The sequence below is a fragment of the Pezoporus flaviventris genome, unplaced genomic scaffold (genome assembly GCF_033815535.1).
Source record: "Pezoporus flaviventris isolate CSIRO_AGI_PZ_B2104156 unplaced genomic scaffold, CSIRO_AGI_Pfla_v1 ptg000001l, whole genome shotgun sequence".
NCBI classification, from domain to species: domain Eukaryota; kingdom Metazoa; phylum Chordata; class Aves; order Psittaciformes; family Psittacidae; genus Pezoporus; species Pezoporus flaviventris.
Window position 1 is genome coordinate 17,650,047 of NW_026892549.1, and position 13,725 is coordinate 17,663,771.

Genomic DNA, 13,725 nt, shown 5'->3' on the forward strand with positions numbered 1-13,725 from the left:
TCTCTGGATTAAAAGGATTTAGCTTTAGAATTCTGCCTTAAAGCAGGTTTTAATAAAATCCAAGTTTAAGATGGATGTCCTAAAATGCTCTTTCATGTCTGAGCATTGACTGTGCTAAGCTTTTCTGATGCTGAAGCTTGATGGTAAATGCCAACCTACTGGTAGCGGGGGCTAGGAGGAAGCAGGGGACCGCATCTCCCTCCTGCTGCTCCTTTGGTGTGCATATTAATTTTTAGCAGAACTGCAGCACATTCTGTTCTGCTGAACTTCTCTTAGTAGAGCAATAGTAGACAAATGCAGTCTGTGGATGCTTGTGTTTTATGGCAGTAGTGGGGCTAGTTCTGTGTCCTCGAGGCAAACAGTTTTGCTGGCCAATATTTGGAATATTAGAGTGTGTTTATTCAGTTTGGTTAGTGAGCTCTGAGAAATGTTTGAAAGTGTCTACAGTTCCTAATGCTGTCTGGGAGTGACAGTAGCTTGGGTGGCATATCTTTAAGGGGCCAGTTAGTTGTATAGAGCTTAATCAGACTTTCAGAAGTAGCTTTCTTTTTTATGGCAGTTGCTGTTCGATTTAGCCCTTAGCCGGCTTCCTAATGAAATCAGTGCCAGTTAGCCTTCTGTTTGGGGGATCTTGCAGGTAGTATCATTGTGTTGTCAGTAGAAGAAACTTTATCCTTACTTCTGTAAAGTAAATCATGGATTTAGAGTAGGTGTTTACTACACTGGTACTCTGAGCTCTCCTGTTCAATGCGTAAAGCCCTCCAGGGCTGGAGCTGTGAGAATTCAAGAGGTATTTGCAGACACTGAAAGCCGTAGGGTGTGTTGCTGAACTTCACCTTACTGAAAAGGTTACAAACTGGAAGGAATACAGAGCTCTTTTAGGGCCCGTTTATGGAAGTACAGTATTTAGCCTCATTCCACGTAATATAAGGTGGGAAAGAATAGTTTGCATTAACTGTTATCTCTGAGTGAAGGTGACTTTTGTAATACAGTAAGGCATGCAACTACTGTGTAGTACAGTTACATGATTTATACTCAGAAAAGGTGAAAGAGCACATCTCTACCCTCAGCCAGTTTGAAATTATAAATTTTAAGTTTTTGAATACAGAAGTCAAAACGTAATATACCTTAGGATATGAAGTTTTGCAGTTGGAAAGGTCAAGATACAGTATTTTCCAGTATATCTCTTTTATAGGTGAAATCAAAGACTGACTTTTACAGGCACTAATTTTGTTAGATTGTGGCAACATAAGGAGGCACAAAGATTCTAATTGCAGGAGGAATAAAATCCACAAATGCTTAAACATTCTTTTCCTTTTGTAACAGGTGATAAATCGATATTTGCATGAATCACTGATATAAAGAACAATTAAATTCCCACTTTAACATTCTGATAGTTTATTCCACTAAGGAAGAGTCAAAACAAGAAACATGGTTGTGATGAAACAGTGATTGTTTCAGAATTCATCCACACCCATTTTTTAACATCAAGAATGCTTTTCTTTTTATCTTGAAATTTCAGGAGCTCCAATTTCAAAGACTTACCAGAGAACTGGAAGTGGAAAGGCAAATTGTGGCTAATCAGCTAGAAAGATGTAGGCTTGGAGCAGAATCACCAAGTATCGCCAGCACAAGGTACAAGTCCTGATGACTTCACTTTCATCTGTCCCATAAATTAGAGGGCTTTTTAGTGGTGCTTACATCCTACATACATATATTTTCACTGACAGCTGTTCACCTTCCATTAATATCTGAAGTATTTAAAAAAAATAAAGTGCAGATTTGCTGTAAAGAGTTTATGGGACAGTTTAAAGAGGCCTCCTTAATAATTGATTACATTTTCAGTAGAGTGTACGTAAAGCTTTAATTTCTCCTAAAATATGTTGAATTTTACTTTTAAGATTCAGTCAAAGAGAAATACAGTACATTTATACATGATTGTATTAAAGTGACAGTGCTAGTTAAATGCAGTAATCCTATAATTTTTCTCCCGGAATTAACTATCTAGTTTCATTCAGCTTTTCTGAAATACTTTGTGTTGTTACATTTGTTTCCAGGGAACATCTTGCTCCAAGTGTATTGTTAGCATATTTAAATAGCATGAAACATACTTAATATAGTTCACATGATGACAATAACTATAGCAAAGCATTTTGTTAATATTTTGGGTATAACTAGTACTTCAGGTCTTTTTTTTTTTTTAATCCCTTAGGAAACTTTCTACCTCTAAATGTGTTTGGGCACTCATTCATCTCAAGCGTATCAAATGATTGGTAGCTCTTGAATCTGAGAGCCTTGGTAACAATGTGTTCTCTTATGAAACATTTATATCTGCATTTCAGGTTACAGCAAACTTCAGGTTGGCATGTACATAGAGCTTATGTACTGAACATTATGAACGGAATGCTCTGAACATTGTTATTTCTTGCCTTAAATACTATGTGTTTATAGTCTTTAAGCAGTAAACTTGGGTATCATTCTGAATGTTTCTTCCTGTGGCCACGATAACTATTTTTGCAAATTAAATGGATTTTTTTCCCTACAAAACCTTAAGAAACAGGAGGTAAATATTTTAAAAATAAAGTTAGAAAATGCACCGTACCAGCTAACACCATTGTTTTTATACTTCAAGCTGCCTGACCCGAGTTATCATTTGACTAGCATGAGAACTTGTGTTATAGGAAATTTTGAAATACTCAAAAATGTTCCTGAACAAGATGACTGTTGTATACCCTTTAAACTTGCCTGTCTTCCCTCTAGATCCACATATTTCTCCAGCTGTTGTGCAGATTCCATTTTGAAAGCTAAAAAAGTTGAATTCCTATGGAAGAATAAGTTAAAAGCTTTAGTTATTTTATGTCTTCAATCACCTTTCATTCAGCTTAAGATGAGTACTCTTTTTGGGTTGTGTCCTTTGTTGAAGTTTTCTGTCCCTGAGGAAATCAACAATGCTTTATTTCAAAGGGAGTGTGCTTTAGTATCCTTAAATGTGGTTAAAATGTTTGGGAGCATTTCATTTCAGGCATCTAGCTAGAGGTTTGGTTGACCTTGGTGGTCATAGCAGTGCCTCTGATTTATACACTTGAAAAATCGGATTCCTGCAAGCTGGCATTGGCTTGGGGGTTGTGCTGCTTGGCAAAACAGATACTGGCATGGAATCACAGGTGCTTTTGTGGCAGCATTTGCCTATCTTGGTGATTGCAGCTTGGGCTTCAAGCTGTTCTCTGTCAGTCAAGTCACTCCTCTGAGCCAGTTCATCACCCAGTTGCACAAGTGCCAGCCCAAGGGAAGCTGTGGTAGCAGTTTGCGAGGCAAGGAGGAATGTGACGTCAGTACCTTAAACCAGCTTAAGCTTCTTCAGCTGGCACATGTAGCTTCTCAGCCTATCTTCATGGCTGTTAACCCAGACACTACAAACACTAGCAGAGTGCAGGCCCTGATGTACACCTGGATGAATCAGTCCAGAGGCAGGCACTGGTGGTTAGACTGTCGCCTACTTGAGCACACCTGAGGAGGACTCTCATTTCAGGAGCATGGTTCATTCTGTTGCGGTTAGTCCTTAAGAAACATGTGTGTTGCACAGAAGGTACGTGTAGTTTGGGTTTGTTAGGCTGTTGCCCACCTGTATTACAACTGTATTGTAAATGCAAGCAACACACACGAGTAGTTAGCTGGTTTGCTCCCTTAAGACGAGCATGAAAGATAACGAGCCCGAATCGGCAGATCCTAAGTAATAATAGTGTAGGGGGTGGAGAAGGAAGCACTAGATCACCTGCGGCCCTGGATTCCCTTAGAGCTTTACTTTTGTGTACCTGTAAGTTACTTGCGTGTTAAAATTATTATCTCATGATTATTTTTATAAATGGGTATTATGCTCAGCACTTCCAAGATATTTCATGGCATCCTGTACACTTTCAAACCACGTAAGAGCCTGACATGGTACATGATTAGTGTTACCTGTAACTGTTAAATCCTTTTTAGCTGTGTTATACACTACAAGATCAGGGATGATAGACTGAGAAAAACCATGTGAAGTTGCAGTTGTATCTTCTTACTTGCATTTCATGCTATAACACGCACAGGTTTCTGTGAAGAAGCCACAGGGCTGTTGCGCCTCCTACAACCAGATGCAGCAGTGCAGCTAACTTTGCATCTCTTGGGTTACTGGTCCAGTTCTGGGCTGCCAGATGGGTTGGAGTATATGCTGGTGAAGATAGATATCAGTATGTACCAAGGGTCAGTAGTCAGGCTCACTTTATAAAACACATTGCCTAACCTCTCGGGTGGGAGTTGGCTCTATGAATCTCACAGTTGACTGATTCTTTTGATGAGTTACCTGTTGTGTGTAACTTGTGAAAACTGAGTGGTGGTGGGAACCAAAGGGCTCATACCTATTAATTTAATTGTAAAATACTGCACTCATAATAGCAGCTTGTCATGACAACTTTAACAAAAGTTCAGAACTGGCACACCAGACTTCATTGGAATGCAAACCCTTTTGGCAGGCAGTAGAGAAAATGAAAAAATTGGAACACTTCAGGTACTGAGCAGTCAGTTTGAGTAATAACGTGTCTACCTGAAGTCTTCTGAGTTTTGTAAAATCAAATGTATTTCATACTACTAGGAAGGTTTTTCTCCACTTTCCCAATGCCAGCTGAAATACAGCGTGCACTTTATGTAGTAGTAGAAATATTCCAAAGTGGTTCAGAGCAACGTGCACTCTGTGACTGAAAACTGTAAACTTCCTGTGAGATGAACATGGATTGCATTTCATGGGCACACAATTTTTCCTCATAAAACAGCAGGATGCTGATAAAGAGTGTAAACAGAGTGAGTAGTTCCACTTGCAAGACAGTGTGCAGTCGCGCCGAGTTGTAACTTCTGTTCCACTTGAGGAGTCGTAACATGCAAGACGCTTCCAAACTGTGGGCGGCCCTCACACTCACGGCATTCCGTGGCATGCAGCAGCAAGCTCATCTGAACAAGACTGTTCACAGTGAGCTGATCTGGGTGTAATTACCCTTACAGAAACTAGTTTAATTCTGTTGGCATGATATATCAGATAATTTAGTGTTTCCAAAGGCTATATTTGAAATTTCTTGCATATATTGCAATATAGGATGTCACCAAACTTTCATGGCAAATTCTAAGATCCATAAAAATTACCTATAGAAATCAGTATGCACTTTTGGGGTAGGAAGAGGGAAGGAGTAATATAAACTATTTGTTTGTTTGTTTACACTAATATTGCACTTACTCAAATTTGAAAACATTGAAGGGCTACGTTAAATTGAAATGAAAGAACAGATTTACATTGTTTGCAGAGCTTCAGCGTAGAATAAGAGCAGGGCTAAAATGTATTTGACAGAGTTTAGCTGAGTAATGAATAATTTTAAATCAGGACCTCCTGCCTGATCATCAGAGAGCTGCTGGAAGAATAGTTTGGGCACAGATATTAAGTATCCATTCAGAACAATTCAGAAGAGATGATGATTAATTCCAAAGTAGTAGCTGGCTAGGAACTCCTTGCCATGGTAGATGCTAACCAGTCCTTGGATGGTAGATGCTAACCAGTCCTTGGATTGCAGATGCTAAACACTCTGAGGCAGCACTCATCTTTCTTACAGAATAAAAGCATCTCCTTTGTTGGAAATTGATCCATGCTATGATTGTTTTAGGCTGTTCCAGTTCTTACTTAGTGTATTATAAATATCTTTAATGTAGCTGTAGAATTGCTGTTCTGTGTGTTACGAATAATTACATATAAACATTTGTTTTTTCTGCAATGGAATCTTGTGCCCTTCATTTCAGAACGTGAGAATGGAGTGCTCACTGAGAGTCTCTTCCTTTGTCTTTACTATTCGACTGAACTTTGAAATGCCTGTACTTTAGAATTGACTGCGGAAATTAGCTTATTTTTTCTTATCTTTTATCTCGGCTAATTCGTCTAGTATAAAATGGGGGAGGGGGATTAAAAAAAAGGAACAGAACTGTTGACCTGTGTAGTATCAGCAGATTTTCAGGATTTTCTCTCATTTTTTTCAACAGCCTAGTTCGAATTTGCTTTTTTGACTGTACCTGCATGTTAGACAGAACTTTCTATTGTGTTTCCTTCTGTCTGTTACAGTTTCCTACTTGCTTGCTTCTGGTTTTCAGGCAGTCCTGGGAGTGTAAATACAGTAAGAGCAGTGCTTCTAAGTAGTTTCACTGGTGGTTAAGGTGGATACACAAACTTTGATGTGACTGCACTGTGTTGCATATTTTCTAGGGTGTAGTTTAACCAGATGACTTCAGGAAGCATTGTAGATTCCCCTACTCTAACTTTTAGGACCTAAAAAGTAATTCTATTTCCAGTCAATCCATCATTTCTTAGGGCCATTTAAGATGTTTAGCTCAGTGAGTGGGTCATCTGTCTTTAGGTACAGAAGACATCACTCCAGATCTCTGATGCCTAATGCCATCTCTTTCCTTCGGCACTTCAGCTGCGGCACCTGGGCAGCATTACCTGTTCATTTAAAATTATGGGGTGTGCTATCATTTGTCTTGGGCCCACAGGAATTCAGAAATGCTTATTTTTTTTTCTTGCATGTCTGCATTGAAAATAAGTGAAACTTGCAAAGCTCCTTGCTACAGCTCCAATATTCATATTTAGGTTTCTGTTTACCCAGACTGTAAGCCTTTCTTGAAATTCCATCAAAGCTTTGAATGCCAGTAGAATTAAGGAATATGGTGGGGCAGAGAGAGGGTATGCAATTTGCTGATGTTCAAATGTGAAAAAAAAAATGTAGCTTGCTATGAGTTGTTCTGATGATAAATTGAAGAGGGATGATTTAATATTGACTTCAGCTTCATATGTAAATACTGTCTTACCCAGTAGTAGACTGGACTATGAAATAGTATTTTTATTTTGTCTGTGAATGTACATCCACTGCACACCACACACAGTGACTGTGTGTCAGCTGAATTACTGTAACTGCTCGTAGGAGTGCTCATGTAAGATGACTTGAAGTCAGTATGAACAGTTGTGACTGATCAGGTGGTACGTGTCAACTTGTCACCCTCTGAAAATACCTGAAGTACAGACAAGACAGTGATTTTCACGATAGTTACAGTGCTGCATAATTTAGGTAAAATAATACTTGAAGGATGTTAGTTCTTTCGAAAGATAGTGAAACGTGACAGAGACCTTTTTTAGTTTACTATTTTGTGATACCAGTAGGCAGACACTGGTGACAGGTGGTATGCTGGTACCACCGTCACAGTGCTGTGTGTGGTTTCAGGCAGCACAGTAGGGTGGCAGTGATCTGCTGTCTGTAGAGCTGGTGGGTTGCCCATGTCCAGCTCTTCTGTGTGACCTCCTTCTGTGGTGGCTTGGGAGTCTCGGTTGCTTCAGTGGCATTGGGTTTCAAACCGAAATAGCCTCCTTCAGTCTGAGTGACCACCTTTGAGTGTAGTATTCCAGATACAGCTTTCTAAATTCATATCCAGAGCATTAGTGCCTGCCTGTGTCAGCTGAAAACATCTACCAGGTCATAGGATCATTTGTTTCTGGTGGCAGAGCTGTTTAATTTTTGTATGTGGACATAAGATGGCTATGGTACTTTGTACAGTGCTTAGCAGAGTGGGCACAGGAATTGTGTTAGTGAATGCAAGGAGACAGCTGTTGGAGAAGTTGAAGCTTCTTTAGCTAAAGTATTTGTGAAAATTTTACTAACCTTCGTCAACAAGAAAAGCAGAAATGAAATGTAGTTATAGTGATTTTTGATGGTTGCCAGTTGTTTGTAAATGTGTATTACAAGTTTGTGGAGTTTCATATGTACCATTTTATTAGAAAAATCCTCCTATTACAGGAATTGACAGTTGTATAAAGCTTTAATCCTTCGTACTGCATATATCTGTAAACACATTCTTGATGTAGATATCTAAAATGGAAGATAAAGAATGAGTAAAACAATGCGTTCAGTCTCAGCAGGCACTTAAGTTTTGGCTGGCAGGTTTGCCTAAGCAGAAAGCACAGATCCCTGTGAGTAAACCATTTGCTACTGTGTGCCTGACAGAACAGATGTATTCCAGTGAGGAGAGATCAGCCAGCAATAAACTAAAATATTAAAGAAATGTGTTTGAAGTTCATAACATTTTCAGCAGAGTTATATATTTAGCTTTTTACAGCTTTTCACCATTTTAGAAACAGTTAATAAATAATACTTAATATTTTCAGCTGTCGCCTTTTTTGATGACAACAGTGGTATAGTCAAGCAGTTAAAATAAGCAAGGGAAATAGATACTTTTCCCTCAAGCAGTACTGTTTAAATCAGAAATACATTTCATCTTACTTGCTAGGATGATGGGCTTAATCTGTTTCATGTCATATAGTAGCTGCAGAAGACGTATGTAGCAGTGAGAATTCAGGTTAACTGTCCGATCTAGAAACTGAAGATCATAATTGTGTTTGCTTTTTCTATTATTATTATTTATTTTTTAGAAGCCAGCATGCTGCTCTCAAAACATCTTGACAAAACCTAGAAATCTGCCATTTTGTTAAGTTTTGCATTCCTCCTGTAGCCTTGCTGTCCCATGCACAGGTACTGTCGGAGGCCCAGCCATGACCTCGGTCAGGCACTTCTGCCTGTGAAGTGCAGCCAAGTCCTTGAGCTGTCATAGCTGTTCCATGGAGAGAAATGCTGACCTCCTTTTCAAACTTGGAAGTCCAGAGGTAGAAAGTGTTTATTTAAGAGCTGTTGCTGCAGGAATGTAAAATGGTACTTGTGATACTTAGTACGCTTTGTCTCAGTAACCAACTTCATATGAAAACTCTGCCATTTGGCAGATTATTATATTTTTCCAGAATGGCAGCTCGTACAATTTTGTATCTAAGACATCAGCTTTGAACTAAAGCTGTGAGATGGCAAGGAAAAGGTCTGAAATTGAGAAAGGGGACCAAAAAATAAACAAAATAAAGAAATAAATACATTTCAGATACTTAGGAAATACAAGTGAGAAAAAAATAGAAAGGATTACAAAAAAGGAAATAGGTTGATTTCAGTAGAGTTTGTATGCATGCTCCATCTTCAGTTACCAAACATCTGTGTTACTGGCTGAAAAATTAGGGTTTGGGTGTATGTATTTGTATGCATTTAGTGTAGAGTTATGCTTTTATTTCACCTATTCTTTTGCCTCTTGCAAAGCAAATTGAGAAGGGAAGAGTATTTGTTTCTAACTTCTTTAATTGAAAACTATATAGATCATACCAAATTTTTCTGAAGGAAAAATACAGTTTCTACATGTCTGTGCTACTAACCTAGTTCTTTTTCAGGGATAATAGTGGGCTAAAATTAAGTATCTTTAGAACTGCAGTGCACCACATGTGAGCTGTCCTGCTGCATTACATGTTAGTATTAGGAAAAGACACCTTAAGGACTAGATAACAGCAGCAGCTTCTCCTTGAAAGTGCAGTATGTGACCACGCTGGGTTTTAATCGGTACAATAAAATGCATTAGACTTCTCAAAGCTGAAAGCTTCAGTAACTCCAACTTTTCATCTCTAAAGTGACAAAATCAGATTCTGAAGTTGGTAGGGGGTAGATACTGGACTTCTGCAAAAGTAAGATAATAAGAATCAAGTTACATTCCTAAACAGTTTAAATATTAATGAAGTAGTTTCTAAAGTAGAAACCTTGTTGTTCTTAAGTCCTGTGCATGTAAAGAAAGTTCAGTTAGCCAGATGTGTTGGATAGAGACATGTTAAGGGTTTTTATAATCTTTTATGTGTAAGAGTGAAGTGTTTCTGTCTGCTTGGCACTTCTTACCTTCACTAAACCAGCAGAGTGATGTCATCTTATTATAGGGAATTGAGTTTCCAGAAAGCCTGAGGAGTGAAGGCAGAGGTGAAGAGTGTAAAAGTTGATGTTCTGGTAGCATGAGAATCCTAGGGCGAGTGTTCACTGTACCTATAAGATAGTCTTCAGTTTTCTTCACTTTAGTGCAGCAAAGTATTAATGAATAGGCTAACAGTAACTGATTAAAGGACACATTGTATCCAGGTTTGCTCAGTGAAGAGTAAAGAATATACTCAGTAAAGAATTCATGTAGATGCACTAACATGCAGAACTCTGCTTTCAATAATTAAAATTCATACAGTTTTATAAAAATTCTCTTGAATGAAATACCAGTTTGGTATTTCCTCATGAATTTTTAACAGTAATATTTTTATTTATTATTTATAATTAAAAAAATATTTAACAGAAATATTTTCTTAAGGTTTTGTCAGAATAGTCACAAGGATAAGTTTGCAGGCAAAAAACTAGTGTGAAGTTGTGCAGAATTTGCTTTGGCATGTAGTTACAATCCCCCCAAATATGCTAGAGAAACATTCTGGAGGTAAGGCACTAGTGGGATTCAGTGGTAGTGTACTAGAAAAGAGAAATATTTTGAACTTTTTATTTCAATTGAATGAACTTTAGCCCAAGGCTGTGCAAAAAGTATGGTTTGGTGGTCTTGGCACTGCTTGCTACTCTGGAATGGCCAGGTGATGGTAGTACAGTTCCTTTGCTCTGGAGTTCCAGGTGTCTTTGGATACATTTGGGTCTTCAGCAAGATGTCTGGCTTGTGTACCCTATTCATTTAGTCTGTTCTTCTGCAGAGAGAGCTGTAATAGATTAAGAAAGAACCATCTGTAGCTGTTTATTACCTCCTGTTAGCTGGAGGCTATGACCTTCTTTCCTGAAACGCCTCAGCAGGTTCTGTCATGCAAAATCTGGGTTTGTTGAAATCCCAATTTAAACTATACCACTGAAGGTAGTTAAAACTAATCTGCCTGACTGTGCACTCGGGTGGAGTGACAGAACTCACATGGTCCCAGTTAGCTGAGTTTCAGGGAAGGTAGCTAGCTGCTGGTTGCCATAGGGTAAGTTCTTAAGCCACCCTCGTTAAACCCACAGGGTGACAATTGATTGCCAGGGTAAGCTAGCTGCCTACGCTTTGACATGTAGTTTGATTTTTTTCCTATGTATTTATTTAGCATTTCTGATTGGACATGTGTTCCATTACTGCCAAGGGGTGTCAGTTTTGCCTAAGCTTAAGATATTTGTGTTCCTGGGCTTGGATAAGATGGTCCTTCAGGAAAAATAAAATACCTGTGAAAGCTCAGGCACACATCTGGATTTGATGGAGTTGGTACTGAAGCACCCTTCTCCCAGCATCTTAGAAATGCAGTAGAACACAAAGAACCCTCTGAAGGCAGAGGAGCCTGGAAGGTCTCAGTCAGGAGTCCAGCTTTTCACGTGTAATTCTGTACAGCAAGTTTCAGTCTATTTAACTGCTGCATTTTATGTACATTCTGAAGAAAAAATGAAGATGCTAGAATTGTAGACTGAGGGAAAGAATAGCCAATACGTAGTAAAAATTCTTAGTACCTAGACATGAAGTTGCTTTTCAGGAACTTGAAGTCTGAATCCATATTCTCCCTTTTCTTTAAATGTCATTGTAATTTGTGTAAATTGACATCAGCCTGTGCTGGTGTGCAAGCTTAGCACTCTTTTATACAGAAATACTTTGTTTCCACAAAAGGCTTCTTGTTTTAGAAAATAAGTGTCTAGTGGTGGTCATGTTGCTGCGCTGAAGTTTTTTGTAATTGGAGCTATGGTAGAAAGAAGTAAAGTAAATAATACTAATTTAGAAATAGATATATCTTACCCAAAATCAGTTTCATGCTGATATTTAGACATAAAATCTGATAGACTTGCCTATTTTTCCTTTCAGTATCTTTTTGTTTGGAAAATAGCAGTTATCAGCATTGCAAAAATGATATAGTATTCAGTTTGATAGCTCATGTGTAATATGAGATACACTTTTCCATAAAAATAGAGTATCTCATTTTAATAATACATGAATGGTTTTGCATTTGTCTGCAGAAGTAGTTGTGCATCAATACTATTATCAATACATGAAAGAGTGTTGCTTTGTAGAAAAAACAACATGGTTAACGGTAGTTTGCTATAATATTGTTATTCAAAAAATATGAGAATTAGGGGTTTATGAAACACATGCTGGATCTTGTGGAATAATTGTTTCTTAAGTCATCTCCAACCTTGGCAGTATAGAATCTGTTAGCTGTTTACACTTAGAGGTGAGATGCGTGTATGTGTGTGTCAAATGGTTTAAATGCTTATTGTATGCAGAGGATCGGAATTCTTTCTGGGAACCTGGAAATTGAAATAACAGTATAAATTGTAGGTCTGTTTCTGTTCTTTTTTTCAAACTGCTTCACAGGGAGAAGCAAAATGCTCTAGAAGTGTGGTTCCCAAGCTTCCTTGCCAGACCTACCCTGAGCAGCAAATGCGCTTGTCTTTGGAGTGGTTTGTTTACTGCAGGTGTCACACATGACTGGGAACATTTAGAGCTCTATACTGTTTTATTTATGTCATTACACCTTAAATAGGAAATGCGTATCAGAAATCATGCTCTTACCTGTCCTGTTGCAGATAGGTTGTGCTGCTTGGAAATTGCCATACGTTGCATTACGGGGCATTCCCCCAGAATAATAGAAAAATAAAATCAGTAACCCATGGTTTAGTGGTCAGATGTAAAGTGCTGCAGAGTGTTATTGACAGGGCTATTGAGACTTCATCTGCTGGGGGGAGGTTGTATAGTTTTGTATGCTTTGGTTAAAGAAATAAATCCAAACTAGCCACATTTTTGTGATTTTTCTTTTTTTTTTTTTTTCTGCAGCTCTACTGAGAAGTCATTTCCTTGGAGATCATCAGGTATTATCTTTTATGTGTACAATTTGCTTTAAGCCCCCAAACCTGTATTCTCCTGGCAGTCATTGGCCGCACTGTATGTGTTAAGTATGAAAATTGATTTTCTATTTACAGATACTCTTTCTTCAGTGAGAAAATTTCCAATAAGCAAAAGGTTTTCTGAGAGTGATTTTTCTATTTTTGTATCTTAGGGTGAACTTTTTTTCAAAACAAGAAACACTTCTCTGTACTATTTCTACATCTACTCTTGAGTCTGTTAGGTGGAATGGATAGAACTGTGCCTTGAAAATGACATTTAAGTGTCTGTTGAAATAAACCAATCTTTCTTTTATATATCAGAGCATTTAACTAGTTAGGGGATTTGCATTAGTTAAAATATATAGTATTGAATAGTCAGTCTCTGAACAGTGGTCATCTCTCCAGAGTGATGGAGTGTATGTGCCGAGTTAACATGTCAAAACCACACAACAGGACTGGAATTGGGACCTTGACTCCCTCTGAATTGCTACTTGCCCTGGATCGTGTTTCTCTGAGTCGTGTGCTATTGGCAGAATGTCATATCAAACAAAACTGGTCTGATCTAGTCAAATCACAATTAGTGTTGGTTAAAAGTTTAGTTAGCCAAGTTCTGCAGTGTTCACACCATCGCTTTAGTTAAGGACACAGGCTGTTGTGAGAGCTTGTCAGTTTCTGAAGTACAAAGAATAACACATTGTAGTTATCTGCTTGTGCACTCAAGCAGATTCACAAGTACAATAATTGTGACTATGTTATGTAAATAAGTCTCTTAAACTATCTACTTTTCTTCCCCCTTCCTGAGTTTTGTCTTATTTACTGTCTAGGCTCTTAAAGTTGTGTATAATTGTATTTATGTGCTTTCAGTTGCATTGTTGTATCACCTCAGCTGAGGTGAGGTATGCATCATCTTTTTTCCTTTCTTTTAAAGCTAATATTCTCAACACCTTGT

General features: G+C 38.2%; 1 protein-coding gene across 3 annotated transcripts in view; it reads left to right on the forward strand.

Annotated features, from left to right (window-relative positions):
* The window catches only part of PKP4 (plakophilin 4), a 63,386-nt gene that overhangs the window by 12,302 nt on the left and 37,359 nt on the right, over nucleotides 1-13,725 (forward strand). For 2 of the 3 annotated variants that reach the window (XM_061446384.1, XM_061446372.1), the window contains exons 2-3: nucleotides 1,523-1,635; nucleotides 12,727-12,761. In XM_061446384.1, coding sequence (XP_061302368.1) covers nucleotides 1,523-1,635; nucleotides 12,727-12,761 — 148 coding nt within the window. The remainder of the gene's footprint in view (nucleotides 1-1,522; nucleotides 1,636-12,726; nucleotides 12,762-13,725) is intronic. The other variant, XM_061446378.1, reaches the window with a different exon arrangement.